The sequence below is a fragment of the Pezoporus occidentalis genome, unplaced genomic scaffold (genome assembly GCF_034315485.1).
Source record: "Pezoporus occidentalis ecotype Australia unplaced genomic scaffold, CSIRO_AGI_Poc_V1 ctg465, whole genome shotgun sequence".
Classification (NCBI taxonomy): Eukaryota; Metazoa; Chordata; class Aves; order Psittaciformes; family Psittacidae; genus Pezoporus; species Pezoporus occidentalis.
This window is the reverse complement of record NW_026915797.1, coordinates 42,353-59,400: the sequence shown is the minus strand read 5'-3', so window position 1 is coordinate 59,400 and position 17,048 is coordinate 42,353. Positions and strand designations below refer to the sequence as shown.

Below are 17,048 nucleotides of genomic sequence, written 5' to 3'. Positions count from 1 at the left end.
TCCCGCAACCGGATGAGTCCCGCGCAACTCAGCGCAGGGATGAGCCGGGACCGGGATTCGAACCTGCGATCCTCCAGAAGGCACCGCACCGGCCCCCCATCCCCACCAGCGCCCCAACCCTTTCCCCTCATCCAATCCCAGCGCTGCTGCTCCGACTCGAAGCTCTCCATTGGCTGTCGCACACCGCGCGTCACCGGCGTCGCGCGGCTCCCATTGGCCGAGCACTGCGAAGGCGGGGCGAGAGCTCCTCGGTGCCACCGCCTCCATCTTGCGGGGCCGCGGCCCGGGGCCCTCGACGGGGCTCGGCCGGGGGGGGGGGGCGGCCCCGGGACACCGCGGGGCCTTGGGGGGGGCTCCCAGGGTACGGCCCCGTCGGAGCGGGGAAAGGGGCCTGGGGGTGCCCGGGCAGCGAGGCCCCCTCGGGGGCTGCCGGCCGGAGGGGCTCGGGGCAGGCGCGGCCCCTCGGAGGGGCGTGAAGGGGCCGGGGCTTGGGGGTCCCGGGTCAGACGGCCCCGGAGGAGCCGCTCCAAGGGCTCGGTGACGCCGGGAGAAGCGGGGAGCAGCATGGCCTGGGCGCTGAAGCTGCCGCTGGCCGACGAGGTGATCGAGTCCGGGCTGGTGCAGGACTTCGACGCGAGCCTGTCGGGCATCGGGCAGGAGCTGGGCGCCGGGGCCTACAGCATGAGGTAACGTGGGACGGGGCCGCACGTCGGGCCTCGCACCGGGGGGGCGGCTGCGGACGGGGCCGGGACGTGGCGGTGGCGGCGGCGGCTTGGGGCTGGGGTCGCGGTTGCGGTGTTGGGGACTCGCTGGTGCGGGGCTGGTCCCCGCTGTGCTGGGAGCCCGTGGCCGGGCTCTGGGTTTATGGGCAGCGCTTTGCGCCGGTGAATTCCTCCCAGCAGCTGGGCACGGGGGCAGGGATGGGGCAGGGGCAGGGATGCGGCTGAGCTGCCCGGGAGGAGGGTGCCACAGGAAGATGCCTTGACACGAAACTGGGGCTTTCTGGAGCGGCTGCAGCTGGAAATGGGGAAAGTCAGGGCTGAAAGTGAGCGGTAACGCACGCAAGCAGCTCCCAGGGAAGTGGAAGAGCAGCGCTCCGCCCGCATCCAGGCTCCGTCCCTCTTTCTTCCAGGACAAGGAGATCCAGCGGCCTCCCGAAGCCATTCCCCGGCTGTTGGGAGCTGTCGGAGCCTTTGGGGTTGGTTTAACCGGAGCGCTGGGGCAAAACCCGCAGCGGGGGGGGGGTGAGCCTGGGGGGGAGCGCGTCCATCGCCCCCCTGCGACAGCGGCTTCTGGGAGCAGGGGTCCGCCGGCGCTCCCTGTGCTGGGGAGGGAGGGCAGGAGCCTCCCGCGTGCGCAGGGACATGCAGCTTTGCACTGGGGGCACTTGCGAAGCTTCAGGGCTCCTTTCCCTCTTCCCTGTCCCCGGTGGCTGCGCCGCTGGCATCTGAAACCTGAGGACTCTTTGGAGCCTGCTCCTGCGCTGCGCTGGCAGGGAGCAGCAGGGAGCAGCGTGCGCGACCTGCCCTCCCATCTGACATTTGCTCTGATGCTGCGGGAAGGGGGAGGATCCAGTGGGCACCCCGGGGCTTTGAGCCTGTTTGTGGCTTCTCCCGGGGGGGTTTCCCCGGCTCCCTATGGAAGAGGCGCGTGGGTACCCTGGGGGCGGGCGCTGCTGGGTGCTGAGGGAGGATCGTGCTTCGTGGTGGTTACGGAGCCTGGAGGCTTCATGGGGCCGTTATTGCCTGGAATCAGGTCTTGAGGAGAGCAGGGATGGCTTTGAAGGTGATGGACGGGCACGGGCTGAGGGCTTCCATCCGCTCAGTTCTTTTGCCGTTGCTTTTTCCCCTTCTTGCCCAGGAGATCTTCTCCCACCCCAGAACTCCTGCATAAAATGACTTTGCCCCAAAGCACGTTCAGTTGTGCAGGGGAGTTTGGGGCTTTGGAGGGAAACACATCCCCGGGAGCTGCAGGAGCTTCTCCTGCTTCAGAGGGAGCAGGCAGGAGCACGCGGGGCTTTGTCTAAAGCAGCACCCACCGCTGGCTGCTGCTGGGGCCACGCCGGGTGTCCAGGGTGTGATGGGGCTGCTTGTGGGGTGTTGGTCCCCAAAGGCTTTGCAGCTTCCCAGCTCCCCGCAGACCCCCCCCAAACGCTGCTCCTGAGCTTGGGGGCGATGGCAGGAGGCAAAAGAGCCAAGTGCTTTTTGTGCCGCTGTGAATCCCCTTGCAGGAGCTTTCCTTGGTTGTTCTGAGGAACCCCAGAGTGGTTTGGGTTGGAGGGACCCTAAAGCTCCTCAAGCTCCAACCCCTGCCATGGGCAGGGACCCCTTCCACTGGAGCAGGGTGCTCCAAGCCCCTGTGTCCAACCTGGCCTTGAGCACTGCCAGGGATGGGGCAACCACAGCTCCTCTGGACACCCTGTGCCAGCGCCTCAGCACCCTCCCAGGGAAGAGCTTCTGCCTAATGTCTGATCTAAGCCATTTATAACCACGTTGTCTCTATCCTTCATGTTCTGTTGCTCCCTGCAGCACTCGGAGCTGGCCCCGTTACCTGGGTCCTACAGTGCAGACACATACAGGTGCCTGAGCAACCGGAGGTCCCAGCTTGCAGTGAAAGGTGGGGTTTGGGCCATGGTTATGGGGGTCTTGGAGGCAGGATGTAGTTGTGGATGGGGCATCCACAGCTTCTCTGGGCAAGCTGTGCCAGTGTCTCACCGGCTCCCCAAGCTGTGGCTGCCCCATCCCTGGCAGTGCTCAAGGCCAGGTTGGACACAGGGGCTTGGAGCACCCTGCTCCAGTGGAAGGGGTCCCTGCCCATGGCAGGGGTTGGAGCTGGAGGAGCTTTAAGCTCCCTTCACCCCAACCCATTCCAGGGTTCCATGTAGCCCAGTTCCCTGCTCCTGGGGCAGAGCTGCAGGAAGCTCATCCTCTGGGCTGCCTCCTTTGCCTGACTGTGGGCACGTGCCTCGATGCCAAGAGCGGGGCCTCAGCACAGCTCCATGTCCGGAAAGTCAGGATTTGGGTGGGGAAGGGCTCTCCTGCTGGCTCTGGGGAGCAGCCATAGGTGTTCCTTGCCCAGCGGTGGAGGGAGGGTGGGTGCTGTCACTTGAGGGTTAAAGCCTTGTTTGGGTGGGAGCTGGTATTTGGCCAGATCAGTCCAGTTTTTCCTTAGGAAAGGTTTTTAATGTTCAACTAAAGGGAACAAAGGAGCTGCTTTAACTCCTTCGTGCACTGCCACCAGCCCGCGGCCTGGAACAGGAGCTGCAGGGGAGCTGGCTCTTCCTCAGGGCTCAGTCAGCTCTGTCCCCTCACCACGGTTCACCTGGGGCTGGTTTACGTGCTCTGGAGCCCTTGTTACGGCTCAGACCAACTGCTGAGAGTCAGGTTTGGAAGCAGTTCCTATTAAATACATGTCCATAGGCTGCCGAGTGTCGCTGATGGGTTTAAATGAACACTGTTCCCCAAGCTCTCATTGTGAGCAGTGGGAAGCATCTTTGAGCGCAGGGATGTGCAGAGCTCCTGGCCTTACCCCGGGGACCCAGAGGCATCCTTCTCCTGGGAAGAGTCGATAGCGCAGGGCTTGGACACCTCCCTCCTCCAGCCAGCACCAAGAGTGGCAGCGCAGCACCCAGGGGGTGATGAGTGCGGTGTGCAGCTCCCATAGCACCCATCTCCTGCCGGCTGGGAGCCAAGAAGGTGCTGGGGCTGTGGCAGGTGAACGGTTGGTGCCGGTGCAGCACCTGGCAGGGTGAGGGGTGACCCAGGAGGTGCCTGCGGGTGTCTCAGGCACTGGGCTCTGGTTTCTCCTCCATCCCATGGCATGGGCGCTGCAGCATCTTCTGGTGTCTGTGGCCATCCCAAGTTCTCGGTGAGGGTTAGGGCTGCGTGGTGCCCACCACAAAGAGCTCTGGGGCCTCTCGATGGCTTTGGGGGAAGCTGGGGTCCATCTCCTGGTGCCGGGGCTGGCAGGGCTCTTCCCGTGTCCGAGCCTGCAGGATTTGCCCCCCTGAGACGTCTGCGTGCGTGGTGCTGCGGGTTACAGCTGGGGGAGGGAGGGTTTGGTGCTCTGACATCCAGCGTGCCTCAAGGGCTCTGCCTGGGCCAGCCCTGGGGCTGGGGGGCGGCTTTTGTAAGCACGGAGGAGGCAGTGGTGGAAAATGGGTGACCTGGATCTCAGGACTTCAGCTCCTGCCAGAGGGGAATGAGCTCCTGGGTGCTCTGCCTGGAGCAGGGGGGTCAGGGCTGGTAGCACCGGGAGGAGGATGGGTGCTTCCTGGCACGGCCCTGGTGCTGCTGCGGCGCGGTGCTGCTGGAGGAGCTGAGCTGCTGCCTGAAGCATCAACCCTGTTGTCTCTGGGCTTTGAAGCAAGGAGTGTGTGGGTTCGGGGTGGACAGGTGGGGCTGACCGGACCGAGAGCACGTGCCAGGGCTTTCCTGCTCCGTGGCAGCGCTGCAGAGATGACAGGGCTGAGGGGTTTGAACTGAAACCAGCTCAAAGCTCTTCCTAGGAGGAGGACCTAAAAGCGACCGCATCATCTCCCTGGAGCCGGAGCTGGAGTGACTGTGTCTGACAAATCTCTTTGCAGCGACGTCCTTGCCCTGCCCATCTTCAAGCAGGAAGAGTCGAGTTTGCCTCCCGAGAACGAGAACAAAATCCTGCCTTTCCAGTACGTGCTGTGCGCGGCCACGTCGCCCGCCGTGAAGCTGCACGATGAAACCCTCACCTATCTGAACCAAGGTGAGGGCAGCCCCCTGAGCCTCCAGGAAACAGCCTGGAAAGTGGAACTCTGCCTTTGGACGTTTCCTGTTGGGGATGGGAAGCGCTGGGATAGTGGCTGCAGTCATAGAATCACACAATGGTTTGGGTGGGAAGGGAGCTTAAAGCTCCTCCAGCTCCAACCCCTGCCACAGGCAGGGACCCCTTCCACTGGAGCAGGGTGCTCCAAGCCCCTGTGTCCAACCTGGCCTTGAACACTGCCAGGGATGGGGCAGCCACAGCTTCTCTGGGCACCCTGTGCCAGCGCCTCAGCACCCTCACAGGGAAGAGCTTCTGCCTAAGAGCTCAGCTCAGTCTCCCCTCTGGCAGGTTGAAGCCATTCCCCTTGGCCTGTCCCTGCAGGCCCTTGTAATATAATGGAGTAGTCAGCCCCACGGGGTAGTAAATCCCACATTGCTCCTGTTTGGAAGTGCCACATCCTTCCCCTTGCTGCCTGTGCTCTGCCTACAGCAATGGTGTCAATGCTCTGTAGGATTAACCTGATGGAAATATACAGGGTGTAGGGGGTTAACTTGTGTATCCGTGTGGGGTTCCATCTGTACCCACTGCTCCCAGGTAGAACTGGAAGATCCGGGTTGGTGACCAAAGGCAGGTGAGGTTTGTGTAACAGATTTCTTCCCTTGGGTTAATAAAGGTGATTCCTGGGAAGTTCTGCTGCAGGAAGGGCGAGGATTGTCTCTTCCTGGAGGGGGGTGGTACAGCTGTGGCTCCAGTGGCTCCTGCTTGTATTCCCCCCACTGAAACACAGCCTGAAGATCCAGTGGCGTGCGTGGTGTGGCAGAAAACGATGTCAGAACGCCCGAGGAGGGGCAGCAGGAGGGGTCCATCCCCAGCTAACCTCGAGGGGTCTTTGTCTGCTTCCCCCCAGGGCAGTCCTATGAAATCCGGATGCTGGACAACAGGAAAATCGGGGAGCTGCCCGAGATAAACGGGAAGCTGGTCAAGGTGAGTGGAGAGCACGAGGCTGTGTCCAGCCAGGACCATCCCCTGCAGGAGGGAGCAGCTCCAGGCCCTGACTGCCTCTCCCCTCCAGAGCATATTCCGGGTGGTGTTCCACGACCGGCGGCTGCAGTACACGGAGCACCAGCAGCTGGAGGGCTGGCGCTGGAACCGGCCTGGGGACAGGATCCTGGACATCGGTGAGTCCCATGGCGGGGGCAGGAGGAGATGGAGGTGCTGAGGTGCCTCCAGCCGGGCTCCTGCTCCTTTGAGGTTAAGGGGCAAGGTGCTGTCAGGATTCTGCACTTTGGGAGACGCGGTTGCTTCTCCCATGTGTCCCCTGGGAAGCTCTTCCTCTTCTTTCTGCTACAAAAGGCAGCTTGTTCTCTGTATGTGCCCCTCCAGATATCCCAATGTCTGTGGGCATCATTGACCCCAGAGCAAACCCAACTCAGCTCAATACTGTGGAGTTCCTATGGGATCCTTCAAAGAGGACTTCTGTGTTTATCCAGGTAAGAGAGAAGTGGAGAAGCTCCTGTTGATAGGAAAATGCAAGTTTTCCAAGGGGGAAGAAGATGTTTCTTTTAACTGGGAGCACTGAAATAGCAGCCAGATGCTACAGTGGTAGAAGGATGTCAACTAAAATACACCCAGCCTGCAGCAGTGCAGGAGAGCAGCAGTTTGTGCATTAGCCAGGCACAGGCACAGCTGACTGCCAGTGAGTTTTACGCGTTCTGCTGGTGGTTTAGGTCCTGCTGTTTTCATGGTTTGGGTCTCCATCATCAGCAGATGCTCTTGCACATCTCAGCAGCTGCCTCAAACCCCTCTGCAGGCTGGGAGGCTGAGCAGGCTGCGGCGTGTGGAGGCTGGTGCAGCCCAGCTCTGTGCCGCTGCTCAGGGCTTGCTTGGACCAGTAAGAGGCTGCAAAACGTGTGGAAAGAATGTGGTTCCAGCTGTGCTGTGGCATCCCCTTAACTCCTTCGTGCTGGATTCCACCCTGGGCTGTCCTGGCGCCCACAAGGGAAGGGGAAGCTGTGGCTCTTCAGCCGTGGCACAGTTCCTAACCCCAGGCTGCTTTGCCTTCCCCAGGTCCACTGTATTAGCACAGAGTTCACCATGAGGAAGCATGGAGGAGAGAAGGGGGTGCCCTTTCGGGTCCAGATAGACACATTCAAGGAGAATGAGAACGGGGAGTACACGGAGCATCTGCACTCTGCCAGCTGCCAGATCAAGGTCTTCAAGGTACCTCAGCCCATTGGTGGCCTTTTCCCACTAAGAAACAAACTGGGAGTCAGTCCCAGGTCACACTGCAGCCCCAGTGAACATCATGGGTGCAGGACCATGACCAAGGTTGCCTGCAAGAAGGGCCTCCTGTTCCTTCTGGTCTTGCCTTGCTGCCCTCTCCCTGGTTCCTCCTCTGTCAATGCCATTGAGGCTTCAAAACCAGCGAGCCAAGAGCAGCCTGCAGAGAGACCGTGGCTGGTGCTGCCTCTGTCTGGAACCTCCCACGTTTAGTCTTGAGTCTTACCAGCTTGGGAGATCCTCCAGGGAGCTTTAGTGTCTGTCTAAACTCCTCCCTTTATTAGTCCCTGTGTCTAATAGGCCCTCTGCCTCTGATGGGTCCCCTGCCTCTGATGGGTCCCCTGCCTCTGATGGGTCCCCTGCCTCTGATGGGTCCCCTGCCTCTGATGGGTCCCCTGCCTCTGATGGGTCCCCTGCCTCTGATGGGTCCCCTGCCTCTGATGGGCCCTCTGCCTCTGATGGGCCCTCTGCCTCTGATGGGCCCTCTGCCTCTGATGGGTCCTCTGCCTCTGATGGGCCCTCTGCATCCAGCCTCTCCAGCAGCACAAGTGTCTGGTCCCTGTTCCAATTCATGTGCACACAGCCGAAGCCATGATATGGCAGGGGCAGCCACGGTGGCCTGGGTGACTGAGGAGGGTCCTTTGTGCTGCCTGGTTGTCAGGTTGCCTTGCCCCTAAACATCTCATCTGTGGCTCCTCAGCTCCCTCTCGGGGCACTGGGCACGCAGGGGGCCCAGGTGCCTGTGCCAGTGCTGACCTGGCATCTTCTCCCTCTTCCCTTTTTGCCTGTTTGGATGGTGACATTTTGAAGGCAGGGGGTGGTTGTCAGGGCTTGTTTGGCCTCTGGCTCGTACCTCAATGCAAGCAGCCAGAGCGGGTGGCTGGGAGTGAAGGGATGAGGACAAGCACCCGGAGAGTGGGGCTGGGAGGCATTGGGTGCTGCATTCCTGCTGAGCTCCAGCTCTCTGTGCCAGGGATGGGCTTGGGGATTTTGGCTCTGATGACCTTGAAGCAGGAAAACCCAAAGCAATGGAGCTGTAGCTTCAGGGCATGGCCTCTGGCAGAGGGTAACGGGGTTTGGGCTCCTGCCCCTCAAAGCTGGGAGTGTTTTGGTGATCTCAAAGAGCTGCTGGGGGCCCTTTCCCCATGCATGTTGGGGTCTGAAGCACAGATCCTTCCTAGCCACCAGAAGCAGCAGTCCTGAGCATGGAAACATAACAGCAACCACTAGATTTTCATGGCAGAAACGGGTCCTTAGGCCACCAGAAGCAGCAGCACCTCCTCACCCAGAGCACTGTGGTAGCTTATTCAGGTCTCCACTTTGTTGTCCTAAGGAAAAGAGAGTGGGATACTGGGAGACTGGGAGGGGGTGTGGGCAGAGACCACACACAGCCAAGCTTAAAGGGAATTTGGGGTTGTTGCAGAAGTGGTTCATTCTCTGTGCAAAGACCCCCAGCCTCTCTTCCTTTTCCCTCTGTAAAGCACCAGGTGGGTCCTTGCTTTTACTGCCCATCTCTTCCCCCACCTGCTGCTGCCCTTCCACGCTGCTGTTCTCACAGGAATTCTCCTTTCCAGCCCAAAGGAGCTGATCGGAAGCAGAAGACAGACAGGGAGAAGATGGAGAAGCGAACACCTCATGAGAAAGAGAAGTACCAGCCCTCCTATGAAACCACAATCCTCACTGAGGTGGGGCCCTCACGCAGCACTCGCAGGGCTCTTGTAACCAAACCTGGCTCCTTCTGCCTGTGGGTGGCAGGGAATTGGCTCTTCTGCTTCCCAGCCTCTGGCCAGGTTGGGAATAGCTGCAGGACAAAAGCAGGATTGGTTCTGTAGGCAGAGGGGAGGGTTCTTACTAGACCTGAGAAAGGGCTCTTGTGCCTGGCAGCGGGATGGGGTGTCCCCGCTCTATAGATCATCTCATAAGAGATGGTAACTGGGGGAAGGAGCCCTCGTCCTGCCCCAGGTTGATCTGGGAATGCTTCTCAGTGTCTAATTTGGGCTCAATCCACCATGGATTTGCAGCTTGGAGGAACCCAGGCTGGTGGGCACCGGGTGTGCAACCAGAGCCAGAGCACTGGCTTAGACCTCAGCTCTCTCTCTGCTTGACTTGTGTGACTTTGGGCCTTTTGAGGTTAAGAATCACTAAACCCCAGCTTTGGGACAATCTGCAGTCTCTTAGCCTGGCTGCTTCTGGTCCCCTACTTTAGTCTTTAATTGTCTTTCATAGTCAGTCTGGAGGTAGCTGCTCACCTGTGCTGAGCAGAGCAGATGTGGGAGCTTGTTCAGAGCAACCCTGTGACGATTCTGGGTTCTCCTTTCTAGTGCTCCCCCTGGCCAGAGATCACCTACGTCAATAACTCCCCATCCCCTGGCTTCAACAGTTCCCACAGCAGCTTTTCCATTGGCGAAGGGTGAGTTTGGAGAAGAGCCTGGCTTGCACGAGAGGCCATGGAATCATGGAATGGGTTGGGTGGGAAGGGACCTTAAAGCTCCTCCAGCTCCAATTCAGCTCCAGAGACCCCTCCCACTGGAGCAGGGTGCTCCAAGCCCCTGTGTCCAACCTGGCCTTGAGCTCTGCCAGGGATGGGGCAGCCACAGCTTCTCTGGGCACCCTGTGCCAGCGCCTCAGCACCCTCACAGGGAAGAGCTTCTGCCTAAGAGATCAGCTCAGTCTCCCCTCTGGCAGGTTCAAGCCATTCCCCTTGGCCTGTCCCTGCAGGCCCTTGTCAAAGCCCTTGAGGCTGTTACTTGTGGCTGCAGCCAAGCTCGGCTCTGGCACAAGGAGCATTTGCTCACACGTTCAGCTTCCAGCCCACCTCACTCTGCCTTTCCCTGTTGTGTTAATGCTCTTAACATCCCACTGCACCTTGGCTGTGCTGCCGGCCCTGTGTCCCAGTGCTCGTGGCTGTGGGATGTGGAGGGTGGTGGTTGCTGCTGGCTGGGATCCTGGGCAAGAAGGGGGGGATCAGCTCTAACCTCATGTTCTGCTCTGTCTGCCTCTTCCCAACCCAGCAATGGCTCTCCAAACCACCAGCCCGAGCCTCCTCCTCCGATCGCAGATGTAAGTCACACCTCAGAGCTTATGCTTGTAAGGATGGGGCACAGGTCAGAACATGGGATTTTGGGGGTTGTTTGCTTGGGGGGAGTCTGCTCTGGTTGAACATCTTTGGGGAGCTGAAACTCTTTCTTTGACTCCTCATTAGAAGAAGAGGTGATGGAGTGAAAAGTGCTGGGGCAGTGTTCTGGAGCTCACTGTGAGCTTTGATTACAGAATCATGGAGTCGGTTGGGTTGGAAGGGACCTTAAAGCTCTTCCAGCTCCAACCCCTGCCACAGGCAGGGACCCCTTCCACTGGAGCAGCTTGCTCCAAGCCCCTGTGTCCAACCTGGCCTTGAGCACTGCCAGGGATGGGGCAGCCACAGCTTCTCTGGGCACCCTGTGCCAGCGCCTCAGCACCCTCACAGGGAAGAGCTTCTGCCCCAGAGCTCATCTCAGTCTCCCCTCTGGCAGGTTCAAGCCATTCCCCTTGGCCTGTCCCTACAGGCCCTTGTCCAAAGCCCCTCTTCTTACTTACTGCCTGGGTCCTCACTGTGCTTCCCCCTTTGCTTCCTTCCCTTCCCTCTGTCCCTCTGAAGCCCTTTTAGACCCAAGCCCGTGCAGGCTGCAGCCTTTGCTGTGTGTGCCGGGAGGGCTCAGCAGGCTCTCGAGTTTAGGCTGTGAACCCAGTTGGGGCTGCTTCCCCCATGGGACCGCTGCCACGTCCCCCCTGAGGCCGTGCCCCTCCTGTCCCTCCCTGCAGAACCTGCTGCCCACCAGCACGCCGCAGGAGGCCCAGCAGTGGCTGCACCGAAACCGCTTCTCCACCTTCTCGCGGCTCTTCCGGAACTTCTCCGGTAGGTTCCCACATCCCCCCTGTGCCTGCCCCTTCTCCGAGCCAAGCCCCGGGCTCCTCCTGCTCCCGAGGCCATCCCCATGCAAACAGAAACGTTCTTTAACACCTCCTGTTTCACTGTAACCCACTAAATGGGGCTCCCTGAAGGCCCTGTTCTTCGTCTCTCACCTCGCCCACGTAGCGGGGACTGGGGTGGTTTCTCCTCCAAGAGCACCCTCTGATGTTAAAGCAAGCTGAGGGCTGGGGGGGAGCGCTGTGGCTGAAGAGATGCTTCACATTTATTTGCCTCTCCCTCCCTGATGATCCAGGGTCACCCGGGCTGGGAACGATCCCGTGCACCAAAACACTCTCCTGCAAAACCAGCCTGGCAAAGAAACCTTTGGGGGAAGCGGGGGGACGTTGTTCCCAAAAGGCAGAGGCAGTCTGGGGATGGGCTGAGCTCTGTGAGCAGGAGGAGGGGGAGCCCAGAGCCCCCATCCCAGACACCCTGGGCTGACTCCTGACTTCTCCCCCTCACGCTGTAGGTGCAGACCTGCTGAAGCTCACCAGGGAGGACGTGATCCAGATCTGCGGCCCCGCGGATGGCATCAGGCTCTTCAACGCGCTGAAGGGCCGGTACGTGGAATTCCCTGCCCAAAAGGGACTATTCCTTTGCACCTCTCCCTGGAGAAGCAGGGACTGCTGTTGACCTGACCTGTCTGAGCGGGAGCATTGGGAAGGGGCCGCTGCAGCCGGGTGGGGAGGCACAGGGTTGGCTTTATCCGGGAGGGAAGGTCAGGGGAGGCATCGGCGTGGATATCTGATATGGGGCAGCGCTTCAGGGGGTCAGGGATCTGCCTCTGACAGCAGACATGGGAGCTGTGGTCACACTGTGCTGGGGAGAAGGGCACGAAGGACAGGAGGTGCTGCACTGCAAAGTGAGACTGAAGGAGAAGGAGCAGAGCTCGATCTGAGCCGTGGCTGCTCAGGCCTCAGGGGTGACCCATCCAGTTCAGCTGCTTGGTACCAGATGGCACCATGCCCCTGGGCCAGCTTTCCTGTTACAGAATCCCAGCCTGGTTTAGGTTGAAGGGACCTGGAAGCTCCTCCAGCTCCAATCCAGCCCCAGGGACCCCTTCCACTGGAGCAGGGTGCTCTGAGCCCCTGTATCCAACCTGGCCTTGAGCACTGCCAGGGATGGGGCAGCCACAGCTTCTCTGGGCACCCTGTGCCAGCGCCTCAGCACCCTCACAGGGAAGAGCTTCTGCCTTAAGAGCTCATCTCAGTCTCCCCTCGAGCAGGTTCAAGCCATTCCCCTTGGCCTGTCCCTACAGGCCCTTGTCCCAAGCCCCTCTCCAGGTTTCCTGCAGCCTCTTCAGGCACTGGAGCTGCTCTAAGGTCTCCCCTTCAGGAGCCTTCTCTTCTCCAGGCTGCCCCAGCCCAGCTCTCTCAGCCTGGCTCCAGAGCAGAGCTGCTCCAGCCCTTGCAGCATCCCCATGGCCTCCTGTGGTCTCTCTCCAGCAGCTCCACGTCCCTCTTGTGCTGCTGCCCCAGAGCTGGATCAGGCCTGCAGGGGGAGGTTTCCCCTCCCTGCCCTGCTGCTCATGCTCCGGGGGCAGCATCACCAAGGTGGGGATGACCACGACAGATTTGCTTTGAGATGAGTTTGTTGATCTCCTCTTTTCCCTCTGAGGATACTGGGCAGGGAGAGCGCTGGCAGAGGGTCAGGAGCTCGAGGTGTCAGAGCAGATGTGGTGGGGTTCAGTCCCTGCTCTGTCCACAGGATGGTGCGGCCCAGACTGACCATCTACGTGTGCCAGGAGTCCCAGCAGCTCAGGGACCTCCAGCAGAAGCACGAGGACGGGGACACAGTGACCAGCACATTCTTTGGTAAGGGCTTCAAAGCCTGGCTGGGGGCACGTGTGCTTGGGCTCCTGCAGCAGGACCGGGGGGGAATAATTCAGATTCACCCTGGGGCTGTTTCCAGCCCTGCTCCTGCTGCTCGTGGACGCTCAGCACCAGTTGCCTCTGATCTCCTCATCCCCACGCCACTGCCTGTGGGGTTTGGGCTGCCCAAAGGCCCCTCTTTGTGTTGCTAGCACTCACAGAGCCTGCACAGCAGCTCCAGGAGGGTCTGAGGCTCCTGTTTTCAGCTGCTGCATCTCGTGCTGGCTGCTGCCGTTCTCTTTGCCTGCAGCCCAGTGCAGGGGGTGTCACAAACCGAGGGGTAAGGGTGCCAGAAGATAAGGATGAGCCCTATTAATCACCCTGGTCCTGCCCAGCTGACCTGTCTCACCAGATGGGGCTGCAGACCCTGCCTGTTGGCTGGTTGCCTGCTGAGCTGACAGATGCTGCTGTGAGAATCCAGCATGCCCAGACAACAGGGAGTGACCTACATTTGTGCAGCAGCAGGCCCTGAGTTGTCACCTCCGTGACTGGAGTGAGTGCAGAAGCAAACCAGCTCCTCCTTTTCCTTGCCCTGCTCCAAAATGGATCCTCTCCCTTCCCCCAGGAACCTGCCTGATGGGAGTGGGGGAGCAGGGGGGAAGCTGGGGCAGGACTGGAGCACCCCCAGGAGCGGTACAAAACACTGCTTGGTTGATGCCAGTCGAAACAGAAGCTTTTAGGGCAAGGACTGCATCAGTAAAGAGCCCTGCAGGGCACTGGTGCCAGGCAGGTCACTGCAGAGCTGCTGCTGCTGTAGCTCAGGGCATCCTGCAGCATGAGCAGGCACCGGGGGTGCTGCAGCTTGGCAGCTGCTGTGTGAGTCAGGCACAGCAGCGACTGCAGCCACGGTGTGGGCACCAAAGCCCTGCTTGGCATCTGCTAGAGGGGCTCTCCTGCTCGCAGTGTACCACGCCATCTACCTGGAGGAGCTGACGGCCGTGGAGCTGACGGAGAAGCTGGCCCAGCTCTTCAGCATCTCCTCCCAGCAGATCAGCCAGATCTACAAGCAGGGGCCCACGGGGATCCACGTGCTCATCAGTGACGAGGTAACAGCCTCTGGGTGCTCCTCCTTTCCAACCTCCTGCACTGCGTTGCTTCAGCTGGTGTGTGGCTGAGAGTGCTCTGAGCTTGGTGGAGGCTGCAGAGGGGCCTGGGGAAGGGATCCCGGGGGCAGGACTTCAGGAAGGGCCCTGCTCAGGTTCCAAGGACTCAGAGCTCGTTGTTGAAGCCAGGAGAGCCAAAGATGCTGATGCCTGGGGACGCTGCTGTGCTGCTGGGGGCACCTCCCTTAAACCCATGGGATTCCTCAGCGTGAGCAGCTCTCCCAAGCTCTGTTCTAAAACCAGGGATGGGAATGGCTGGGGAGGACTCAGCTTTGAGACCCAAGAGTTTCTCTCCTTGCTTCCCTGTTTGGACCTTCAGTGCTGGAGAGCTGCAGAAGGGAGCAGTTATTTATGGCTGGTGCCTTTGCTACCTCCCAGAGACTGAGCTCCTGCCCGAGCAGCTTCCAGCCCTGTACCCTGTGCCCATGGCTGAACACGAAGCCCTCACTTCGCTGTGAGGCACCTGTGCTGTGTTCAGACACAGCCTTGGGCTAAGCTGGCTCTTCTGGCTTCTTGCAGATGATCCAGAACTTCCAAGATGAATCCTGTTTCGTTCTGGACACCATGAAAGGTGTGTAAGTGCCCAGCTTCCAGCTTGTTTCCCTCCTGCCCTTCCTGGGGGGAGCTCTCGTGTGAGATCCGCTCAGCCCAGCGGGTTCTTGGCCGGGGTGGGTGGCTCATGCCCTTTGCTTCTCTTGCAGCTGAGACCAATGACAGCTACCACATCATCCTGAAATAGCAGGGCACGGGAGGAGGAGCACTCACCATCCTCCCATCACGAGTGGAGACCCTTCACTTCCAGCACAAGGACACGAGCAGAGATCTGGGAACTCAGGAGCATCCTCTGCAAAGCCCCCCAGCTGCCGGCTCCTCGGCTCTTGCTTGCAGAGGACCTCAGCCTCCTGCCTCTGATGCTGGTGCTAACGTGCAGCGAGGCTGGGAGCTCTCCTGTGTAGCTCTGGGCAGAGCTTTGCCCTTGGGACCCAAGCCCTGCTGAGGGCTTTGGCTGGGGCAGACGTGCTCAGCTCTGCTGCGGGGCCCCGGTGACGCTGGCAGACTGGAGGGAACATGAATGCAAGTGGCCCAGCAGAGCCAGCCGGCCCTGGGGCAGGTGCTGAGCTGGGCAGGTCTCATACACTGCGTGCTGTGCTGCTGGAGTGGGAGGTGAGGGCTGGGGGGGTCTTCAAAGGTTTTATTAAGCTTTCATTTAATGCTACAATGCATCTCTTAGACAGAGGTGGGGACTTTGGGTTTCTCCTCTCCACCCACCCGAAAGTGGCACTGGCTCAATGGGTGCCGTCCCTCTTCCCATGCAAGGGGGAGGTCAGGAACTTTTCCATGTGGATTGGGGTGTGTAAAGCTGGAGCAAACCGCGGAATGCAGCAGAGGTGGATAAAGAACGAGCGTGCTCTGGGGTTCTTGGCTGCAGCTTTTAGCGAGTGCTCTACCCCTGCATCCCCATGCCTCAGCACTGGGGGAGCCCTGAGCACGCTGAGCAGGAGGAGGCAGCAGGATCCCAGGGTTATGGAATGCAGAAGCGCCTCTGTGCAGGGTTCCAGGCTAGCAGGGAAGGCTCTGGGGCGAAGGCTGTGGCCTGACGGGATGGATCCTGTGCAAGATCAGCTGGTAGAGACTGCCCATGCTACGGAGCTGCCTGAATGAACCAGCAGCACGACCCGAGGGTGTTTGGAACCAAAACGTAGGAGCAGAAATGCAGAGTAAAAGCTCCAGTGAGGCTCCGGGCAGCTCCAGCACAGGGCAGGATGTGCTGGATGTGACTCTCACGTTGGTCATGGCCCTGCTGCCGGTTGTAAGCCAGGAGCGACTGTTCCCATCCTCTGGGGCTGCTCCTTGCCTCGGGGCCGCAGGCGCAATTCCCAGTGCCAGTCCCAGCTGGGGCAGTCCCTTTGCCTGCACCTGCGGAGCTCCCACAGCCGCTGCTGTGCCCCCATCCCGGGGGGAAGCGCCCGGACATCCCCGGCTCCCCTCTGGCTCCTGGGTTGCGCTGCTCAGACCCTGCTGCAGCGCCGGAGCCTCAGCAGCTCCCCACAGCCGGTGCTTGGGCTCCCGCTCGCATCCAGGCACCTCCCAGGTGCTTCCAGGGCTGAGCAGAGCTGGGCTTGGCCAGGACCTGGGGGATGCAGGGGTGAACCCTGGGCATGGTCGTAGCCGAGTGCTGGCAGGGGGGGCAGGAGCCACCTGGGCTGGTTTGCCCAGGGCCTGGCCGAAGGCACTGGGTGGTGATTGCAGGCGGGAGGAGGTGGCCACTTGGCCTCTGTGCCGGGCTTTGGGCTCGTTTGCTTCCTAAACCCTGGCCCTGAGCTGCTGCAGGCCCTGCCCTGAGCTGTGGGAGCCTCAGGATGATGCCAGGAGAAGACATGAAAAACATGAACCGATTCCACCTGCTTCTCCCTGCAGGAGCCCCCTCACCTCCTGTGCACGTTCAGATCACTTGGGAAGGGGGAAGATAGAATCATGGAATGGTTTGGGATGAAGGGACCTTAAAGCTCCTCCAGTCCCAACCCCTGCCCCGGGCAGGGACCCCTTCCACAGAGCAGGGTGCTCCAAGCCCCTGTGTCCAGCCTGGCCTTGATGGGATGGAGCATCCAAACCTTCTCCATTCAGCCCATCCCAGTGTCCCAGCACCCTCACAGGGAAGAGCTCCCTTATCTCCAACCTGAACTTCCCCTGTTCCAGCCTGAACCCATCACCCCTTGTCCCACTGCTCCAGCCCCTGATGCAGCTCCCTCTTCGGAGCCTCCTCCAGCCGCTGGAAGCTGCTCCGAGGTCTCTTCTCCGGGCTGCACCCCCGCTGTTCCCAGCCTGGTTTTCCCTCTCGGCCTGCAGGAGCCCCGCCGGAGCGCTGCGAGCTCGGTGCTGATGGTGCCGGTGCCCGGGGCTGGTGGCACCCCCGGGTGAAGCGATGGGCGCATGGCGAAGGTTGCGGCCGGGCCGGGGCCGTTGCTGCAGGGGCCGGGGAGGACGGAGGCGGCGGTGCCCAGGCCGAGGCCTCCTTTAGCCCGTTCCCGTTGAACCGGGGGTGAGCTCCGCTCCAGGCTCCCCCGCGGGGCTGGGGCGCTCCCCGCCCGCACCGGGTGCGAGCCCTCCCCG

General features: G+C 60.7%; 1 protein-coding gene across 1 annotated transcript; it reads left to right on the top strand.

Moving 5' to 3' along the window:
• Positions 1–471: 471 nt before the first annotated feature.
• Positions 472–15,343, top strand: TFCP2 (transcription factor CP2). Its single transcript, XM_062636039.1, has 15 exons — positions 472–686; positions 4,586–4,737; positions 5,645–5,721; positions 5,810–5,915; positions 6,121–6,227; positions 6,805–6,957; positions 8,592–8,702; positions 9,339–9,427; positions 10,029–10,077; positions 10,816–10,909; positions 11,433–11,523; positions 12,671–12,777; positions 13,738–13,880; positions 14,457–14,508; positions 14,639–15,343. The coding sequence occupies exons 1-15, from the start codon at positions 565–567 to the stop codon at positions 14,674–14,676; spliced, it is 1,491 nt and encodes a 496-aa protein (XP_062492023.1). The 5' UTR covers positions 472–564; the 3' UTR covers positions 14,677–15,343.
• The last annotated feature ends 1,705 nt before the right edge of the window (positions 15,344–17,048 follow it).